Here is a 21,096-nt window from a genome sequence, read left to right as displayed (position 1 = left end):
GTTTTTGTGCATGTGAATGGTCTGCAAAGGCTAAAATCACAAAGTTCATGCAAGAGGGAGTTTCTCTCCCACACACTCCCCACCCTGCCTGAAACGCCTCCACTGGACTCCTTCGTTTACTTCGTTTACTTCTTTAACAAAGGGATATTCACAACTCAACACTCGCGCTTCTATTGATTAGCGCTCCAACACATTGTACTTGATAGGCTAAGGGGCAGGACATCGTTAGTGGTTGACCAATCAGAAACAAAGCCGGGCTTTTGCTTTCATGATTTTATTTAGGTAATTTAAATCAGGTTGCTGCATTTGATAACACCGTAAATGAGTTACAGGATAGTATCAGCCACTGACCTCTGTTTGATATGGTGTTGTGTTCAGAGGTCTTTCAAAGGCAGAGTGTGCAGAAGTGAATAGTATAGCCCCTAAACAAAAAAATCAAGATGACATTTGACCAAAACAGACCCCGCGGGTACCTTTGTGTCAGAATGATGAGACATCAAGATCCTCCATTTCTTCAGGCCTCACTTCCAAAGGCACAAACTCTATTTGTATTTTTCAAACTATTCATGGATACTGGCCTACATGCATACTGACACACACATTGCTCCTAACGCTGTCTTGCAATGGCTCAAAGTCACCCTGCTGCAGGACACTGAGTGAGTCTGCCTGCTCAGCACAGCCCTGTTTACTTTTCTATCAGCCTGTTTATCTGCAGACTCTCAGTATTTGATTGTGGCTCTATCTCGTCTGTCTGACCTGCCTGCTTGTCTGGTGTTTTGTTTGTGTCTCCATCCACCTTTTCCATTTCAGATCCTCGTGGTAAAGCTGTCTATATCCTTAAAATAAGGAATTAGATTACTGAAAACCATCTGAACCCTGTTCCCAAAAATGCATGATGTTGTAAATTGGTGTCCACTTGTTCTTGCAATTTTCCAAAATCGTACACAACCAAAAGCATGAATGCCTTTGAGGAGAGACTATTTATCAACTGCCTGCAATTGTACCCATTTGGATGACTGTTTGTTCCCCTATTGATTATGGCTATTCAAAATGGATTTTTTTCACCCTTTTACCTTTAGATGTGTCTAATTCATTTGAAGCAGACTAAACCATTTGGATGAGATGTTTAGGAGAACAGTGTTTTCCTCTCCAGGCGTGAGCCCACCTTTTTGAAGAGGGCTTTCAGTTTGCATACTCTGCAGTGTTTAATCTTCATCATCTTTTCTTTTCTACCATCCTCCTCTCCATTATCCCCCTCCTGTCCCTGTAGGCCAAGCCAGGGGCTCCACACCCCTCCGTGGAGCTCTGGGTCAGCCATAGGATCATCTGGTGGGTTCCTGGGCATCACAGCTGTGCGGTTGTACTCTGCCAGCCGAGTCAGCAGATGTTTCACGACTTCTGGACGAACCTCTGCCAGGTCTGACCTCTCGTAGGGGTCTGAGGTTATATTAAACAGCCAAACAGACTTCCCCACCTCATTGCGGTGCTTTTCCAGTTTCTGCCATCTCTCTGGACCACCCGGAAGAGCATGTGGGGGTATCCAGTCCCCGTCACCCACATTTCCTGTCAAAAGCTTCCAGTCTCCAGCTCTTATGGCTGCCCTTACGGCTGTGTCCCAAATCCCAAATCCATTGAGTACCAATGCCTTGTCATATGGCTCCCCAGGCTTCCTGGAGACTGGGTCAATGTTGAAAAGAATCTCAGTGCGAGGGGAGGGCAAGCCTTTGCTGATGGTCTCCCACACATCGTGACCGTCTAGGCTGTGGTTGGACTGCAGGGCCCCAGCCAGCCCCAGTAATGTGGGAAACCAGTCTGAAACGTGGATCAGAGCTCTGCTGACTACACCCTTCTTCTTCAGGAGGGGACTGTGGACAAAGCCCACAGCCCTGATGCCCCCCTCCCAGTAGGTTCCCTTTCCACCTTTAAGTGGCCAGTTGCTCCCCCCAGAGAGTGGCTGCCCTCCGTTATCAGAGGAGTAGATCAGTACTGAGTTTTGGTAAAGCCCACTCGTCTTCAGTTCCTGAACTACTTTTCCAACACCTTCGTCCAGGCAACTCAGCATGGCTGCGTACTGACGCCTGAGACGATTGCCCTGAGAATCATAGTAATGAAGAAATTGATCTGGTACCTGCAGGGGTGTATGAGGGGCCTGAAAGGACAGATAAAGGAAGAGTGGTTTGAGGGGGTCGTGGCTCCTCAGGATCTGCTTCACTCTGGTAGGACAGAGGGAACATGGTTTTATACGTTATATGTTTCTGTCGCCAGAGATCATGGTTTAATATAATTCCTATAGTTTTGATCAATTATTATCTCTTAATAATGCATTATATTCACTGTTATAATGCAAAATAAAATGTGCATTATAGATTTTCAATACAATTATAGTCAGGGTCAGTAGTCATGGTTTGCTGAAGTGAGTGATAATACACAATGAGCCTTAAAAATAATGATACATTCCTTCTGTTATTTATTATAAAATGCTTCGTGATAGGTGATTTTTTTTTTAAGTCAGAAATTTGAAAAAAAGTCTGAATTTTTAAGAAAAAGTGTTAATTTTGAAGAAATAGTCGGAAATTCCGAAAAGTCGAAATTTGGAAAAAGAAATCTGCAGTTTGAAAAGAAAATAGAAGGGAAAAAAATCAGGAAAAACTGATAATTACAAAATTAATAGGACATTATTTCCTAAGTCATTTTTTAAAGCTTAGGTAAATGATTACCTTGATGCTCACCTGTCTACATAGAGAAGTGTGGAGTAGTTGCCAGTCATCTTCCAGGCAGGCTTGTCTCCTTCATGCAGGTCAAATCCACAAGCCTCCGCTCCGTCACAGCTCCGGTAGGTGAAGTGGTCTCCGCTGCCAGTCAGTGTGCCCAGGAAGCTCTGAAAGCCCCGACCTGTAGGGAGGCAGCTCGGCCTGCAGAAGCCCAGGTGCCATTTCCCCACCATGTGTGTGGCGTATCCTGCTTCAACCAGGCGCTCTGGGAGGGTGGGGATGTCTGCAGGCAGGCAGAGAGGTTGACGTGATCGGATGATTGAATGCTGGAGTCCGGTGTGAATTTGGTAGCTGGCAAGACAAGTGGCAGGAGTCTCGATAAGATGTCCATACAACACAATAGTGGGACTTTTCGAAATCAAGAAATATTGCATCCTTGTACACGCTCTCATACCCTCAAGACAATATGAGTTACATAATTAGTTATGTTATATGTATAAAAGTACACTGTTCCTTTTTGTTGTACCTTTCTATCTGCAAAATGCCTCCCAGAAAACTCTTTAATCTGCACTGAAGATGTTGGTGTTGTTCATGTGTCTACATTTGTCCAGTAATCAGCAGAGATCATACACATTCAGGATCAAACAACAGAACAGAGTTAAATGTACAAGGTGCTTTGTGAATAGCTATGATTTCTTTTACTGTGGGTTTTATTGAAGCTCGTAAAGATCAGTTTGATAATGTAATGATCCGAGACAGCTGTCTGTGATATACCTCTCCAGTAGAATACACGCTGTAAAGTGAACAAAACTAAAAAACTTGATCCAAGGTATTGTAGTACTAAGACTTGAAATAGGGTTTTCTTCCAGTAAAGTAGGAATGATCTCTTTGTTTCTTCTATCTCCATCCATGACTCACAGTTTGTTGTACTGATTAGATAAGATTCATAATTGTGTGCTTGATCTTGGAACTACTGCTGGTGCTTTTATTTTACGACCTATCTTGTTCTCAAAGCTGCATCCATTACAGAATAGAACATTACAGATGTAAACAAAAGACAAAAAGCCTATAAATCTTATCCATAATCACATCATACGAGAGCAGATCCAGTAACTGAATCCTTTTCACATGCTAATATTATTGTGAGAATGGCGTAGTTACTCACCGCCCTGTCATGAGTTGACTGCGAGAGGGGGAGCAGATAGGCTGCACGTAGTAATTTTCCAGTTTGACCCCCTCTGCTGCCAGCTTATCCAACACAGGAGTGTGGATGTCTGAGCCATGGTAGCCTATGTCTCCGTAACCCTGGTCATCCACCATGATGAAGATGAGGTGGGGGGGCCTGGGCCTTTTCACCCCCTCTCTGCCAGAACTGCCATCCGTAGATTTGTGTTTACCCAGGCAACCACAGATCAAGGTCACCCCAATCACCAGCAACAACACAGAGCTGGAGCCCCCCCTCATCTCTAGATATCTACTTAAGATTTTGTCTGTGTTTTCTTTTCTGCCTCCTCTGCAGTCAGTGAATCTCAATCCAGATCGCTACTGCAGAAAATGGGCATATCTGTGTGTCCGAGGAGCTCGTCCAAAAGAGGTATCTGCCCATTAAGTCAGAGACGTCGTCTTTTTTCTGGGGCTTATTCCTGGTTTTGTGAGATGGGGTTGAGCTTGTGCCAGCTGCTGTGGTGGGTGGAGAAAAAACTGCTGTCTGTAAGATGGGCAAGAAGGTGGTAGAGGTTATGCACGTGTGTGTATGTGATAGAGAGAGAGGCTTCCCTTTTTGCAGTAACTTGCTACATTCCTCTATTTTCAGGCGCCTCCTTTTCTGGCTTGAAAGATCAGTTCAACACACACACACACACACACACACACACCAGACAGATACTGTATATGTACTGTATATAAGCTATGCAGACGGTATAGTCGGACATTATAAAACACAAACTCAATCTGTATTCACTGCCAAAATTACAGGAGGGAGTTTAATATTTCATGATGGCGTAAAACAGCTTCAGTGCATATATGAATGAACAATGATAACAGCAGGACCTTAAAATAATAGTTTGGCATTTAATTCAGGTCATTTATTGATCTCTTCCCTGTCCGAAGGTTTACAATTTTTCCTAAAAGCACTTTACAGGTTAACAAGTTACTCCTCCTGTCCTCATGGTTTTTTTTCTGATTGCCACCCCTGTTAAAATGTTATTATAGGAACCACAGCTTGTACTTCCACTGTGATTTCCCGTACCACATAGTCCAAACTATACTGGAAATCCCTGATGAAAAATAGCCCCTGTCATCTGTCTTTTGTTGCCTGATACTGCTCAATTAATAGAGCCACCCGATGACAATTACTGCGTGTGCCGGGCAATAAAACTGATCCGAGTAGGGAGGAACATCCGCTGTTCTGTGATGAGAATGTATCCACCAAAGCCCTTTTAGCCTTCACCTCACTGCCATCCCCTTCCCATTATAATGAGAGGAAATCAATGCCTCTGATACATGCACATCCATTTCCTACACTGCTGTTGCTTTACCCTGTGGGAAATTTCACAGGCTTTTTGCCCACAGTGAGAATGAGGCGTATGCTGGAGAGATTGAGATCTATATGGCAAGGGAGGGTAAAATAACAATGAGATAAGGAGGGGGGATACATTTTACGAGGAAGGGGGAGTGGATTAGATAAGAGAATTGGCTGAAAATGGGAACATGAGACTGAATAGAGAATAGAGAGAAAAAGAGGCAGTAAAAGGAATAAAATGACAAATTAAGCAGTAAGTAAAAATGGCAAGAGGGATGCTGTAAAGGGGGGAATAAAGAAGGATTACAGTGAGACGGGAAGCCATAATTTGCAAGAAAAAAAAGACCCACTGTTTCAGATGAGAGAGTAGAGCATAAACAAAGTGGCATAAAAGGAGCAGTCACTTTGTCTTGCCCTGTGTGTTCGTCTGGGTCTCTGGTTGTAGCCATCAGCTTGCCTTAGGGAAATGCAGAGTGACATGAACTCCTCTTTACTGCTAAGAGAGGGAAGGAGAGAGGGGAATGGGGGCTGTAAAAATGGGAAGTGGCAAATGTCTTCTTGAGGAGTCGAGAGAGCAAGGCATTGTGTTCTTTTATCAACTATCTGTCAGGGTACAAGCAAAAGCTCATGTTATAGATGATGTTATATGACTGTGGTGTCAGCAGAGTGATGATAGAGCTTCACTGTAATCAAAAAATAAAAAAAGTTTTGAAGAACGGCTTCTTGAGGACACTCAGTTATCCACTAATGCACTACACAGTGAAACAAAAGGGGATGTGTCAGTGTGTAGGACAAAGAATGGAACCTACTGTACCGCAATGCCTAATCTGTACAGTGCGTGGACGTACGTGTGTGTTGGTGCGTATTGGTGTGTTTCAGAAAAGGCAGTGGCGCAGAGTAGAAAGGAGTAGCAGTGGGTGTGATTTATTCATGACTCACTCGATCTGGAGCTGCTCTGTTAAGCTGGAGTTTAAGTGGGGGAGTGTGTGTGTTTGTGTCAACGTCGATCTGAAAATGACTTTAATTATTAAGTCTATCATCCAATTTGAAAAATAAACAGGGTAATGGAAATCATTTATCCTTATGGAGTCATGCCTTACTCGAAAACACGGTGCTTGCTTTTGAAAACGTTCCGAAAAGATGCGTAAAACTTAGTTTGCTGACAACTCTTATTAATAACAAGTTTATTTTTTAAATCAGAAATCCAGTTTCAACATAAATATGACAGCCAGTTTGATCTGAGGCTAGACACAACTCCGAGACATCACACTAACACTGCCCTGAAGGTGACACTGACGGAGGCTTTGCTGCTCCTGAAATACTTGAGGATCATCTTCCAGCAAAGCTGAAACTCAATCCACCTCCCATTCTCCTCACCTTACTCAGTGATGGATTGACAACATGAAACTGAGGGGGTGGGGGACCTCTCAGTGTCCTCACATCAAACAAACCTCCCACACAGAGGATGCTGGCGGCCTTGTGTCAAACTCACAAACTTTTGGTAAACTGTTTCTCCTTCTCTTTGCAGCACCTTGGGTTGTTCCATCCAATCAAACATTTCCCCTGAGGGACGGTGAGTGCTAGCTTTGACTCATCAAAAATGAAAGGGATCACACAAGCTCAATGTGTGTGCAGTATGAGTGTGTGTACAGTCAGTGGAGGGTGCCACCGTGAGGATTTAATGCGTATTGCATGCAGATTGAAGCAAGAAAGAGGGGAGATAAAACAATAAATATGCCAATAAGGGCGCTGATTCAATTTACAAACTGTTACCTAGCATTTTTGAAATGGCTCAGCTTAAATCGTTATTGCCATACAAATATTTCAGTCTCGTTTTCACCTCACCGACCCAGTGGGCAGAGTTGGCAGTGTCTCCCAGGCTGGCAAAGATGCCTCGGTTAAAGGTTACTGGGTTTGTGCCCACTGCCTCTCAACAAACCTGTCTGTCAGAGTCATCTTGGAAAGGCAAGTCGCCCAACAGACGAGTCATTAAACAGAAAAATCAGAGAGAGAGAGAGAGAGAGAGAGAGAGAGAGAGAGAGAGAGAGAGAGAGAGAGAGAGAGAGAGAGGGAGAAGAAAGTGTCAGATGCTCTTCATAGTAAAAATGGTGTAAAAGGCAGAGAAAGTGAGACAAATGTAGAAGTATAAGAGAAAACAAAGAGAGGAGAGATAGTCCGACACAAACTGATTAAAAGGGGGAACATGAGAAGGTTCAAGCTGTCGCCTCACAGGAAAAAACACTCAGCTTCTGCCATTTCCTGAGTCAAAGCCACAACCGTCATTGCTGAACCCTTACACACTACTTAAATTCATGTTGCTGCCACAATAGAAAGCATATGGAGTGGAAAAACATATGGAGCCACAAGGGAATGCCATGCAGCTGCATATTGATTTTGACCTTTTTACTTTTCTTGAAAGACAGCCAACTTCTATGAGGGCAGGATGACTTAGCAGACCTCTTCCTGACGTTGCGGGCAGAAGCCACAGCTCTCTGCAATGCATTGTCTTAGACGGAGAAACAGTCGCTGACATAAAACAACACTTTGTATTGGTTTAACTGCAGGAGTCTGTTAACTGTTCGATTTCCCACTTCTCTGCTGGCATTGTTTATGTATGTTTTACTTAAACTACCTGACCTCACATTTTTACATTTTTGACATTTCAGAATTTGCAACCAAAACACTTAAATCTTTGTTTAGCTTTAACGCTGTTGCAGACTTGTTTCTTCATGTCCTAAAACATGTTAGGCACATATGATCTGTGCATGTGGTGACATGCAGGCTAGTTTACGTACATCCAGAAAACGGCTTTTTATGTAGTTTAAAAGTCGGTTTAAAGTAAAATATCCAACACAAAAGATGAGACGATTCTTTAAAAACGTTTGTAAGAACTTTTAAACAAATAAAGGGACGAATGAATACTAAAAGAGTGTCATTTCTGAGTAGTAAATAGAGATGTAAATGCTCGAGGAGGCCAACAGTGAGTCTCCCTTTAACCACTGGGGGGAGTAGTTGGCACAACTAATCTTCAGCAACATGTTTGTTCAGATATCTGTCGGATACTTTACTTTCCATGAGTAAATACCGATGTGATATAAACTGGATCTTCAGTTTCTGTGTGGTTGGGCAATTTCTTCAACTCTGGTGGATAAATCCGGTTATATATCATATTAGGAAGACAGGATGACATTTTCTGCGAATGTCTGACCCAGGACTGATCTTGGTTACTATCCTGAAGTCTGGAGACAGCTGCAGAGCGACGCTGCCAAAGGGTTCAGCTATCATGGGTAACCTCTTGCAGCATTGATAATGGCAGCGTTGCCTTTCAGGCTAGGGGATGATCTAGCCGCTATCAACAGGTTTAAAGGCCTTTCAAAGCACGAATGGAAAATACATCATAATTAAAGGGAGTGAATACTGACACTCAGTGTGCAGGGGAGATGTTTGTTTGCTTCTTGTCAGCTAGTTTAAAAAAAACCATTTTAAAACGGACAAACATAACCCCTGGTTATCATCAGCCTGTTAGCATTTAGCGCATTTTAGCATTTAGTATTATCTCATCACTGCTGCAGGCCTAGATAAAGACTTTTAGGTTTGTTTCTATGTGAAATGTTTTCGTCATACTGCCCACGGCTGCCACCACAACTAAGAGTTTGGCTTGTAGGAATGTGAATAAATGTGAGTGTGAGGTGGGATGAATCAACCTCTAACGAGAAATATCATATCTCTGTATGTTTTTATCAAGACACTAATACATTTTACACATGCAAGCGTGTTGTTTCATAGTAATTGTCATTCAGTTAACACTGTGTATTTAGACATATTTCAGTGTAGTTATGCCAGCTGTTCATCCAGAGCTTCCATAAGTATTTCTCCTAAAGGCTCCATGATGACAGCATAGAATGTAATTAGTTCAAGAAGAGCTGGCAGGAAACACAGCAGCCTCTGCAGGTGAACCGGCACCAATCTCAATCCATGCATTGCCTACATTATTCATTTTAGTAGGCCCCCCTTGGTGTAAATCAAAGGATATTTGAATTTTACAATCAAGAGTGATATTTTCTATCATGCATGTCACAGCCCTGAGATTTGCTTTGACCCTGCTAAAGGTTAATCATGACTTGAATGTTGTTAAGCCTGATATGAAACTGTGCCATTTGGACGTTCTGAATGTTAACTTTCCCTTGGGCTGCAGGCGAGCAGGCAGAGCCGCGGAGGTGGTGGTTGTGGTGTCCTATTTTTGGAGGGGCTATCAGCGACCCAGTGGCATAGGTCTGAGTGACAGGACAAGTGTTGCGTTGGACCCTCCCCTTGCTCGTTTGGGGTAGGCATTCCTCACTGTAAGCAGACCCAGACCCCCCTCCCATCATATTTCTCTCTCCCTCTCCTTCTCCTTTGGCTATGATGGAAGGCCCACTCTGTGTATGGGTGGGCACACAGAAGTGTGTGTGTGCACGTGTTTGTGTTCAGGTGTGAGTGTTGGCCTTAGAGCTGGACTCACAGAGAAGTCAGCGTCCGGACAGTGTGGCAGGAAAAAGAGCACGTCAGAGCTCTTTGAGGGGGCCCTGACCGCTGAACATGGGGCCAACATACTGAGGGCCCCCCAGACAAAATACAAAAACCAAAAAGGAGCGGAAAATAACCAAGACAAAGAAGAAAAGTTAAAAAAAGAAAAAAAGATATAGAGAGCAGAACAATGGTTGCAGAGGAAGTGATAATTACATTGTCCGGCGGAGCGCCATGGGGCTTTCGTCTCCAGGGAGGTGTGGAACATCAGAAACCACTGCAGGTGGCTAAGGTAAGGCAGGTCCATCAGCATGTCGGATTGAAGAAGTCCTTTCATGGTTTGCTAAGTAGAAAGAAGAAAACAGTCTTAAATTGAGCAGTTTCTTTACAGAGAACCGAAACATCAGCTGGGTTATATTAAGTGGAGATTTATAAAGTTGAAATGGAATATTGGCTGCCCTACAGGTTGGTTTGGGGCCTGAATGTGAGTCATCATCTTGTTTGAGATCGGTCTTCATGCAGGGGCGCACAAATGATTGATTGACTGGGTGAACTTTAAAAGTTCAGCTTGGAATTTATGGCAACCTTGTGGCATATCTTCGACTGAAAGCTGCTTCTCCTGTTAAATGCATGTTTCAATTTGTGGTGACATTAGACCCATAATGTCCTGTGTATTTTCGAAACGGATTACTGAAACTTTGAGCTACTTAATAGCTGATTTTCAGTTATGCTTCAAGCAGTGAAATGTGCATGTTATAGCAGTGGTTTCAGGAATATTAAGGTCATTGTTTCAAAATGTCTTAATTGTGGGGAGCTAATTAAATACTACACTCCCTAGTGATCATATGCAGTATACAAACAGCTTGTTTCCACTACGTCATAATTTCAGTAAGAAACTCAAATCACTCCAGCCATGCTTGGTCATGTTAGAGCTGGCAGGTTTCCTGAGATTTATCTGGAAACACAGTTGTAACACTAGACACCTCACAGGTGAGCAATGCATGTCATGATGTCTGGACCAGTTGAAATCAATATGGTCCAGGCCAGACTCAAGCTAGATCAGTGTCTGTGATATAAGATTCTAAGCAAATTCTTTTAGTGCCTACATATGGCACCAACGAAGCCGTCCAGATTTGAATTTTGATCTCCATTTGAGAAAGCTAAGATTCACATGTAGGCGCCAGTGGAAATATATACTGAATAAAAGTATTAAATAGGCTAGCAGCAAATAGTAGTACTTCTGAGAGACAGAAGTTGACATAAAAATATGAAAAGTTATTGCTCCTGGATCAACCTTATCCTTCCCGTTTCAAAAGACATTTGCCAACTCTCACCTCTAAGAAATGTAATAAAGAGATCTTATTACTAGTTATGGTAGTCCAAGTTTAAGTACACCTGCACACATACACCTGTATGACACAAACACATATATTAACACACCCTTTCAATAATTGTTGACTGAGCAGAATTACTTTTCCAGGTGGCTATTTTTGGTAAAGAAGCAGCAGGTCACGGGGTCAGCCAAGGTGTGTGTTTCAGCTCAGTACTCAAAATGTAATCCTGAAGCACTACTCAGTAAGTTGCTACGCAGGAATGACTGTATAACTTTTTGTAATTTCATGGGAAAGAAAACCTGATTGCTAAACATTCATTTAATTCCTGTTCAAAATTCAAAGACCTCAAGCACTTTGTTCAAACCCTATAGCTCTTGTTCAGGCACCAAATGAGCTGTGGATAAATGACCAGGAGAGAGAAACCAACTTGCAAGGGTCAACCTTGTTTTGTTTTAATATAATGTCATTACTGTTAATCATTTTCTTCACATTTAGCCAAAAGATGTTGGGTTTTTGCACACAACACAGAGTTTGTTATGTAAATCTGGTTGGTGGGAAACTATGGAGAAGCCTGTTTAACCCAATTATTTGCGCATGATTGTGTACCTTCTAAAAATGCATTGTCATTTCCATTATGTCTCTCTATTATGCAAATCTCTGTTAAAGCAAAAGTAACTATATTGGTACGGTAATTCTAATTGGCTAAAGGATACATTTCCATTTAAGACCTCAGATTATTTTTTAGTAAAACCTGATCTCTAAAGGCCAAGAAGCGTATTGTAGTTTGTTTATGAGCAATAAAAGTCCTGCATCTTTAGTAAATACCAAGACAATAAAAACCATGTTTGTGAAACAACTCCTTCTTACAATATTAGTTAGCATGAGTAGCATTTTAGGATTGTTTCCTCTTTAAATTCCTCTAATCCAACTTGTAGTTGACTAATGCAGAATGTGGTAATATGTACACATAGCCACAGGACACCATATTAACTTTATGGTGGCAGACAACAGCTGCTTGACCATCCAAAACAGAGTGTTTCTTCACCCCTGAGAGCAGGAAGGCGTAATCGTGTCAGGTCTTATACTACACTATCCCTGACAGGTGGAGCAGTTTGAGACTTTACTGAAAGAGTCATAGTGTCAGACCTGGGTTTGTCCCTGTGAGTCTTCATGCGCGTGTTCGTGTGTTTAGTTCATGTGTATTTTTGTATCAGTCCAAGGGTGTGTGTGTGTGTGTGTGTGTGTGTGTGTGTGTGTGTGTGTGTGTGTGTGTGTGTGTGTGTGTGTGTGTGTGTGTGTGTGTGTGTGTGTGTGTGTGTGTGTGTGTGTGTGTGTGTGTGTGTAAGCATGTAAGGGTATTATAACTGTTATGACTTGCAACCACAAGGTGACTGACTGAATGTTTATCTGACATCCTGTCCCTCAAGCAGACACAGGCCACTTTCAAAGGCTTAGCTAAATGCGGATGTGGGATTTCATTACTGGCAAACCAGAATAGCTGGAAAGAAAACTTGTTCGGTCAATCTTATTGATTAAATTTAACATACAATGTTAATTTCCACATAGCAGTGCCCTCAACACTGTAGTCAATTTCTTTGTTAAATTGTTGAATATCTGATTTGAATTTATTATGGGACATGTTGACAGGGGTTTGCATGGACCTGAGGCAATTTAGTGTGGGCATCACGCCACAGTCCTGAAAAACCTCAGGCACAAATAGCAAAGCACCAAATGAAGGTGGCTGCTGGCTGGCATTTCCCTGTTAAAGTGTGTACGAGTGCCCACTCAAGCTGCAATATGTGGCATATCGTTGCAGAAGGATCAAGCTGTCAGGACAAAAGCTGCTTTCTGTCAGTTACCGTCACAAATCAAGACAAGTCATCAGCATAGCTTTGTCATGCTTTCTTCTATCCTCTCAGCTACAGAAGCTAAACAAAAGAAAGAAGTGTTGGTGTTTGTACCAGTTCTCTTTAAATCCTCTTTAAATAACTACTGTACATTTTCAAACCAAAGCTGTATTCCTAAAACTTGGCCTTAACAAGTCATGAGACTTAAGAATTGTCTTAATCATGCCTCAAAAGACTTAAGAAAGGATCTACTCTATGCCAAAAATGTTGATATAACCCTTAAAACTATTTGTGTACAGTTATGTCGTCTATGTTTATGTTTGAAATTGTGCCTTTATTTACTTGTTCAGGTGCGTAAACGCAGCAAGGCATGCAGGGCTGGGCTTCGGGAGGCTGATGAGCTGGTGTCTATCAATGATCAGCCATGCGGAACACTGTCTCATGCCCAGGCCATGGATCTCATCGACAGCTCCTCTGGGATATTACACATCCGGGTCAAAAGGTCAGAGGAACAAAATATTAATACTCTTTCTGGTGACTAGCCATCGTACACCCATTGTAATAGTTTGAGATTGCAGCAAGTCAAATATCTTTACAAACAAATGTTTCTACTACTTGTGCTGAGTTCATACTTAATGTAGGATTTAGGCAATTAGACATAAGACTTCCAACAGCCCATCTATTGCCCCATCAATGTTTTAAACCCTCTTATTGTTTGCAGGGTGCCTGCTGGCTTTCAGTCCGTGGTGCTTGTGACTCGTGCCCCATCTCCCCGTATAGACAAAGAGTACCGTGCTGCTTTGCGTGCCATGTCGCCCAGCCACCAACACCACGCACCCATCCGTGAAGTCCACCGTAGCCACTCCTCCATAACCAGTGGATTGACATCTCCACCTGGTAGTGAGGCTTACTACGGTGAGACTGACAGTGATGCAGATGTGGCCGGTTACGAAAGGCAGAGAAGGCAGAAACGGCGCAGCCCCAATAACCCAACCCCGGGAAAACCAACAGGACGAGCTTCCCCAGAGGGCGGAGAGACGTCTGAGATGAGTGGCTATGACAGCGCTCCAGATGCACATGCTTATCCTCGTTTGTTGGACGGACGTGGGGGAGATGGAGAACGAGGAGGAGGACTACCGGGGGTGGCACGGAGGGAGGTGATTTACCAACCCCCTGGTCCAGGAATGTGGTCCTCCCAGACATCCACTGAGACCTCCTCCATCATCTCCTCAGCAGATGACCAGGGGGCACGGGATGGAGTACAAGAGGAGGATAGTGGTTTTCTAGAGCTAGCCAATGTGCCACTGGTATCCCCTGAGAGGGCAAAAGAGGCACTTCTGCTGAGCTCCCGCAGCCAGCTTGTACCCATGGTGGGTCCTGTGAATAAACCCATTGATGAGGAGCTGACAACAACCTACATGGAAAAGGCCAAACAAGCTAGTAAGTATGGCTGAGGGAAAAACAATGACCGAGTGTGCGTCACATACAGTTTCCTCAATCAAGTACACATTCCAGATAAACCACATTGTTTGGTTCAACTCTCAAAACACATAACTTTGACTACTAATAAAGACAAAAGACAAATATGCCTATGAGCCTTAAATTGATTAACATTTATTATATTTCCATTATGAAATAATCAGTGAAACCACTGTGTCCGACTGTCATTTGATCATTCAAGCACATTCTAACCAAACATTCATAAATGTTGTCATATGAGCGGGTGACACCCTAAGTTAAGTCTGCTAAAAAGAGCATGGATGGTATGGTTCACTATATTTATCTTCAGTTATGTGTGGAAAACCCCAGTGATAATTCTAGGAGTACTGAAAAGCATCTACAGATGCTTTTAGGTATCAGGTAGCAAAGCAGGGATATGCTCCTTTTCTGTTGTTTTTCTTCTGCTGCTATCCTTTATTTTACTATATCACTCGTTAAATAAAACACAGAGATAAGTAATTCCATTAAGATGGCTAATGAGATAGAATATCACAGCAATAAGAGGGGAACAGAAAAAGCACCTTGACTTGCAGTTAAAAATTGTGAACAAACTTTGAATAGAAAAAACAAGTATACAGAGATGACACTGATCCAGATTTTCTTCCTACATTGTGTCATGCCGTCTATCACCCATAACGAGCAACAGGAAAAGGACAGAGCAGGGCTATTTGAAGAGTGGGCTGTTTTAAGAACTTAAATAAATGTACTCCTGTAAATCTCCCTTGCCATCACTGAGTGCAGCTTTAACATTCTAATATCCTACTGAGGAATCCTGTCCTGGACAAATTAAGAACTCCCTTCACGTGGCAGTACATATTAGGGTAACAGAATTAGGTTACCTATGATAATCTGCTTAATACCATCGCAAGTTAAAAAGATATGTTGTGGCTACGCTTTGAAGTTCTCCTTCCAGTCACCTACAGCATGCAACTTTCCACTAGCAATTGCTAGCTACGTTGGATGTCAGAGTACATAAGACTAATAATGTGCAAATGTATCCTTCACCCCAGCTAATGTGAGAAGCTGAAGGCATGCAGGGAATTTCCACGGAAGGGCTTCTGTGGCAAGTTAAGAGATGAATGCCTATTGAAGGCATGGCGGTCAAGACAAGTTTACATGCTCATTTCAAAGTCAGTTCATGGTTTAAAAGTTAAATCGGATTTCTCTGACCTTACAACAATACTTATGACATGTTTTTGTGTAACTGTTCTTAACAGCTATGGCTTTCATATCTTTCAGAGTTGAACAGAGGGGATAATCTGCAAGAAAAGCATGTAAAAGAAGCCAAAAGCAAGTGTCGAACAATTGCATCCCTACTGACTGATGCTCCCAACCCTCACTCCAAAGGGGTGCTGATGTTCAAAAAGAGGCGTCAGCGCTCCAAGAAGTACACACTCACCAGTTTTGGTAGTGTGGATGAGGACAGGTGTGAGGACTCTCAAGAGGAGGATGGGGTATTCCCTGGCAGTGAATCTGAGTTTGATGAGGATGGCTTCTCTGCTGTTCCTGACACAACTTGGGATAGTGATTACTTGGATATGCTGGAGAAGAGGGCAACTGCAGGCACTGAAGGTCGTGGGGACAGGGCAGAGGAGGTTTCAAGTCCAGGGTTGAGTCAAACTACAGGCAAGGGCGCCCAGTTGTTTGAGCAGCAGAGAAAGAAGGCTGCTGAGCATGCCAAGAAGGCAGAAGCGGCACAACCTCAGGCTCCTCCACAGTCTCAAGTCCAAGGGCAGGTTCAGGCACATCAGTTGTATTCAGAGTTTCAACCACATATGCAGCCAGACCTCCAGCCTCAGCAGATGATACCACCGGGCCCAAGAGCCATTCAGCAAGATCAAGCTCAGGCTCCAGGTCAAATTGCAACCTATGGAATGTCTAATGGGGACCCATCCTACTTGGCCATAAGTACAGCTAGCATGATGATGCCCCCTCCACCTGTGGCCCCCAAACCAGCCACTGCCTCAGTGACTGTTCTGCACAAACCTGCACCACCAGCAGAAACACCATTACCAGAACAACCCTCAAGTAATGTTCTCAATAGAACGGCTCGTCCTTTCACTCCTGGCTTTATTAGCATTCGAGCAGCAACAGCCCCTGTAGCGTTCCGACCTTCTGTCACAAAGACGAGCCAGCGTCCTGCCTCAGCCGCTGTCATGCCATCACCATTCTCCAATGCCTCTGAAGTAGCCATGACATCGGTAACATCACATCTTCCCCCTGGTCCACCACCAGCGTTTACCCAGCCATCCTTTGTACCTCAAGGTCCCTTGCCCTTAACACCAGATGTTCCTGTTCCCTTTAACCATCCAGCTGTTTACACCTCTCAAGAGAAAATGCACTCATCACCAGCAATAATTGCAGCCCACCAGGCTCCATTTGCAGCTGGTGCCCCGGTGTATTTGCCCTCAATGCCCACAGCTCAACAAGCACCAATGGTTTTCACCCCAGCTCCTCCTGCATATCAATTTCCTAGTTCACCTGACCCAGTTGCCCAAGTGCATCCACTTCAAGTTCCAGTTGTTCAGCCAAGTCCACTTCAATATACCATGGCCCCAGTGTCGGTTGTATCTCAGCTAGAAGCTGTAGCTCCAACCCCAGTTCCTGGTCCATTAAGTCGCACGGGAATATTAATCGACGCTCGACGCCGTGGTGGCAAACCCAAACCAATGTTCAATGTGCCAGAGGTCAAGAAACACTCCCCCAATCCTGAGTTATTGTGTATGGTGCAGAACCTGGATGACAGGTCCACCCGACACAAATATGGCCAACCACCGCCTGACGAAACCTTTGACGATGCAGGTGAGGAGGAGAGGAGTGGTGAGGCTGGCATGGGAAAAGCCCCTCCTCCAGTTGCACCCAAGCCTAGGGTCATCCACGAAGCCCCACAGTTTCTGCAAGCAGGGGGTAAGGGGGCCGAGCTGTTTGCTCGCAGACAGAGCCGGATGGGTATGTACGTAGTTGATACCCCACCTGAGACCCCTTACCAGCAGGAAGTATCCTCGCACAATGCAGCCCGATCCCTTGACTTTTCCAATAATCCTTCACAGGTCTCTCAGTGGAAATACTCCCCGAATGTCCGTGCTCCTCCACCCATTGGTTACAACCCACTCCTGGCCCCTTCTATCCCTACAGGTCCTCAAAGGAATACAAGCAAGCCAGAAAGCATGGGTAGAGGTGGCCCCCAAAGAGAGGGCATCAAAGCTCTGGATTTCATGAGAAAGCAGCCCTACCAGCTCAACTCTGCCATGTTCAACTATGGGGGCAGTGTTGCTAATATTTCAGCCATGCCTTCTTACCAAGCCCAGAGGCAGCAGTATGGTAACTACACAACAGCAACAATGGTGGGCAGCTCATTAACTCCCCCTAAGCAAATCCCAATCAAAACAGCTCGTGTTTTTGAGGTCAAACGATTCTCCACACCAACACCAATGTCAGCTCCCAGTCTAGCTCCCAAGGTCATTGCACCCCGCTCTGCAACTACCCTCGGAGAACGTTTGACTCATTCTGGTATGATCTCCCCACCTCCTGTTCATTTTACTCCAAACCCAGGACCAGTCAGTACCCCAATGCCAGCTTCAACACCCTCCCAACCAGTTGGACTGCCTGGAATCCCAAAGTTCTCTGCCGCCCCTATTCCACACCCGGTGCCCCCTGCAGTCCCTCCTCCTTACATGCCAGTATCATACACCAGTGGGCTCCAGTCAGCCAAGCAGTTCCAGAGCGCTCCTGAACTCAGTTTTCTTGCCTCTTTGCCGCCACTGAAGTCCGACCCAGTTCAGGCACCCAAACCACGTTTTGTAGCCACCAAGGGGGGCATTAAGCCCCGTGTCTGGAGGCCAGGAGCAATGTGAAAACCAGGAAATCAGTCAATATGACACTTGGACATCCTTATGTAAGACTAATGTTTTCATAGTTTAAGTTAAAAATACCAAACATCCACTAGTTCTAGAACTCAAATGTGACAATATTCAGTTTTTCTCTTCTAAAGTCATTGTTAATTGAATATTTTTGGGTTTTGGGTAGGGCTAAGGCTTTGAAAATGTACTATGAGCAACTCATTGACATATAGTGACAAAAAGTTAGAACTTGAATAATGGTAAGAGATCATAAACCCCTATTTCATTTTTTCAAAATGCTGCTTTACACATTTATTTTTGCTGCTTACACATTTAGTAACACATATATCTGAGTGACAATAATAAAATAGAGTATATTGGCACATTATGTATGCTGTATAGTCAACCATATGCCTGTCCTGGGGGAGGTTTGTGTAAGGTTTCTGGAGATCTCTTTCTACTTATTTAGCAGAAATACCATCTAAACAGAGCCTGTACTGAAATATTCTTTGAAACTTGAAATGTCTGAAAGATGTTGAAAATGAATTATTGCGATTCTGAGCATAGGATTCAAATCAATGAACAAATATGTTGTAGTAGGTGGACAGGTGGGGGGTCATAAAGCAAAGGTTGCAGGCGTATTTCTTTTATATTACTTTGAACATTTCACTCTGTTATTCAGTACTTGTCCTACTAAATTATGTGCCCAAAAAATGTTTGTTTTTTTAACCCTGTTTGTTGCAGCATTGTCAAGAAGAGACTGAGCCTAATTGTCCAGGGGTATTAATCATGCATGACCAGCTGAAAATTGTAAAATAGATTTTAAACATCTTGATTTTCACCTTGAAACAATATGTGAAGGTCTGCTCTTGCAGGCAAGGTTGTGTCAAATGCCTCTGCTCACTATAGCCAGAGAGAAATGCTATGTTTTTAGCATGGGTCACATTCAACAAGTGCCCTGGCTGTCAATGAATGTGCACTTGTCACTGGATATCATAGCTGCCATTAGGCACACCAGAGCCTCATTAGTTTCAGTGTGATCTTTGCAGATATGTAAATTCTTAACTTTATTAAACAAATAACACAGATGAAGTAATGTGTATTTGGTTTTGTTGAATTGTGATTTAATCTGATGTGGTGCAAGGGGAAGTTAACTGAATGAGACGCATTAGAATTTATGGAAGGATTCAAGGAAGAAGAGTGGCTGTGGAGAAAGATTTAGGCAGTATATACTGTAGGTATGGCAGATAACGGATGTGGTCATAACCCCACCATTTGTTATTGGGATTCATGGTTGATTTGTACATAGTTATGAAATCCCACAGTCTGTAGAAGTTAACAGCAGAAGGACAGGAACGTTTGGTACATGATATTTTTTGGTAAAAGAGGCTGAGGCACAGTTTTAAATGGTGTCTTTTTAATAACAATGGTTTCCATTAAAAGTTAGGAAACAACTAATGGCTATATACCTTGAAAGACTATGTATGCTAATGGAAACAAGTAAGGAACAAAGCAATTTATATGTTGTTTTCAGTTGTGGAATTTTTGGGAAGATACTTTTATTTATTTTTTACCACTTTTAAAATATATTTCCTCTTCTTCTTTTTTCTTCTTATACCAGTATAGCCACGGAAAAGTGTGGACATGGTTATTTTGAGGTGTACAATATGATAAATGTATGCTTCTAAATGTAGTTTCATTAAATATAACTCGATAAAATGTTATTGATGCTTACCAGATTATACTGACTTGAAGACAAGACATTTTTAGAGGAATGAAATTAGATTTGAATGCCCTCGGGTTGTGTGACATTTCTGATTTTACACTGCCCCCTGCTGCTGAATGTGTGATCCTGCTTGTTTCTTTTTATGTGCAGTACATGCATGCAATACATGATAATATTAATGAAGTGCAATAACTGTAACATGTTAATCAGTTTTAATAAAAGAATAAAGGAATGAAAGATGTATGCTGAACTATACTTTCAACACGATAACCACCTGAGTGTATTTTTACTAAGTTTTACCACAGCATGGCCTCCAAGACATTCTGCACATCATAAACATTATGCAGTTTTCAGGTGATAAGAGTCATCACAGATCTGTTTTAACCGGTTTGATTGCTGTTTCATAAAACTAGAATGCTTTGGCCTGTTAAAACAGAATTACTCCAGCATATTCTGATAAAGTATCTGATTTATGGAAACATACACTTCTGACAAGCTGGTTGAGCCTGGTTCTGATGACTGTTTTGAGTACTTAGTATTCAAATAATATTAATAACTAAACAAACAGAAAGCAAAGGAGCATTATGCCTATTGGATTCTTCAAGGTTCATTTCAATATTATGTTGGATCCGTCACATTTTGATGCAGAATAGAATTACAATATTCACAATATCCAGTCTGTTAATATATAATTAAGGGAGGAGAGAGCGAGGAGCATCCAAGACAAGATACTAAAAATAAAGAAATCAGATTGGCTATAATCGAATGAATCTTAAATGTAATTTACTCCCCTGACTTTTTGAATCATGTTCTTTTTTTATGGAGGTCTGACCCTGATAGGTACAGAGGCATTTGTGTCAATAGTAACCTGGGAAAAGTTTTTCTGCAGACATGTCAGGCCTTATGAAACACGGTGTCCTGAGCAAAAGTCAAACTGGATCCATAATAAAAAAAGCACACATCATCTACACTCTGGTGAAATGTTGCTTGTCAAAATATTTATAAACTTAATAATCCACTTCAATGTATAAGCTCAGCAAATAGGGGGCTTTAAAGCCTCCAATTGCCTTTATTTGTTCATGCAAAAAACAACTGCATTCTGTTTTGAGCCG

General features: G+C 42.8%; 2 protein-coding genes across 2 annotated transcripts; one reads left to right on the top strand and one right to left on the bottom strand.

Moving 5' to 3' along the window:
* Positions 1-373: 373 nt before the first annotated feature.
* si:dkey-174i8.1 (arylsulfatase I) lies at positions 374-3,145 on the bottom strand. The gene is made up of 2 exons (XM_063875537.1): positions 2,730-3,145; positions 374-2,213 (listed from the first exon to the last, which is right to left on the bottom strand). Exons 1-2 carry the CDS (start codon positions 3,143-3,145, stop codon positions 1,127-1,129), a joined length of 1,503 nt encoding a protein of 500 aa, XP_063731607.1. The 3' UTR covers positions 374-1,126.
* A 6,530-nt stretch (positions 3,146-9,675) lies between these two features.
* Positions 9,676-20,221, top strand: synpo2la (synaptopodin 2-like a). Its single transcript, XM_063874159.1, has 4 exons — positions 9,676-10,030; positions 13,270-13,421; positions 13,641-14,359; positions 15,659-20,221. The coding sequence occupies exons 1-4, from the start codon at positions 9,929-9,931 to the stop codon at positions 18,271-18,273; spliced, it is 3,588 nt and encodes a 1,195-aa protein (XP_063730229.1). The 5' UTR covers positions 9,676-9,928; the 3' UTR covers positions 18,274-20,221.
* The last annotated feature ends 875 nt before the right edge of the window (positions 20,222-21,096 follow it).

The sequence above is a fragment of the Eleginops maclovinus genome, chromosome 22, assembly GCF_036324505.1.
Source record: "Eleginops maclovinus isolate JMC-PN-2008 ecotype Puerto Natales chromosome 22, JC_Emac_rtc_rv5, whole genome shotgun sequence".
Lineage (NCBI taxonomy): Eukaryota > Metazoa > Chordata > Actinopteri > Perciformes > Eleginopidae > Eleginops > Eleginops maclovinus.
The sequence above is the reverse complement of the archived record's forward strand: the minus strand, read 5'-3'. Positions and strand labels throughout refer to the sequence as shown.

What these genes read in the sequence shown, in the direction of transcription:
- si:dkey-174i8.1 (XM_063875537.1), bottom strand. Translation starts at nt 3,145, where the DNA reads ATGCAATATTTCTTGATTTCGAAAAGTCCCACTATTGTGTTGTATGGA. An exon ending in ACACTTCTCTATGTAGACAG is followed by an intron (nt 2,214 to 2,729) that starts GTGAGCATCAAG and finishes CTGTCCTACCAG; the next exon opens with AGTGAAGCAGATCCTGAGGA.
- synpo2la (XM_063874159.1), top strand. Translation starts at nt 9,929, where the DNA reads ATGGTTGCAGAGGAAGTGATAATTACATTGTCCGGCGGAGCGCCATGG. An exon ending in AACCACTGCAGGTGGCTAAG is followed by an intron (nt 10,031 to 13,269) that starts GTAAGGCAGGTC and finishes TTACTTGTTCAG; the next exon opens with GTGCGTAAACGCAGCAAGGC. An exon ending in GGAAAAGGCCAAACAAGCTA is followed by an intron (nt 14,360 to 15,658) that starts GTAAGTATGGCT and finishes CATATCTTTCAG; the next exon opens with AGTTGAACAGAGGGGATAAT.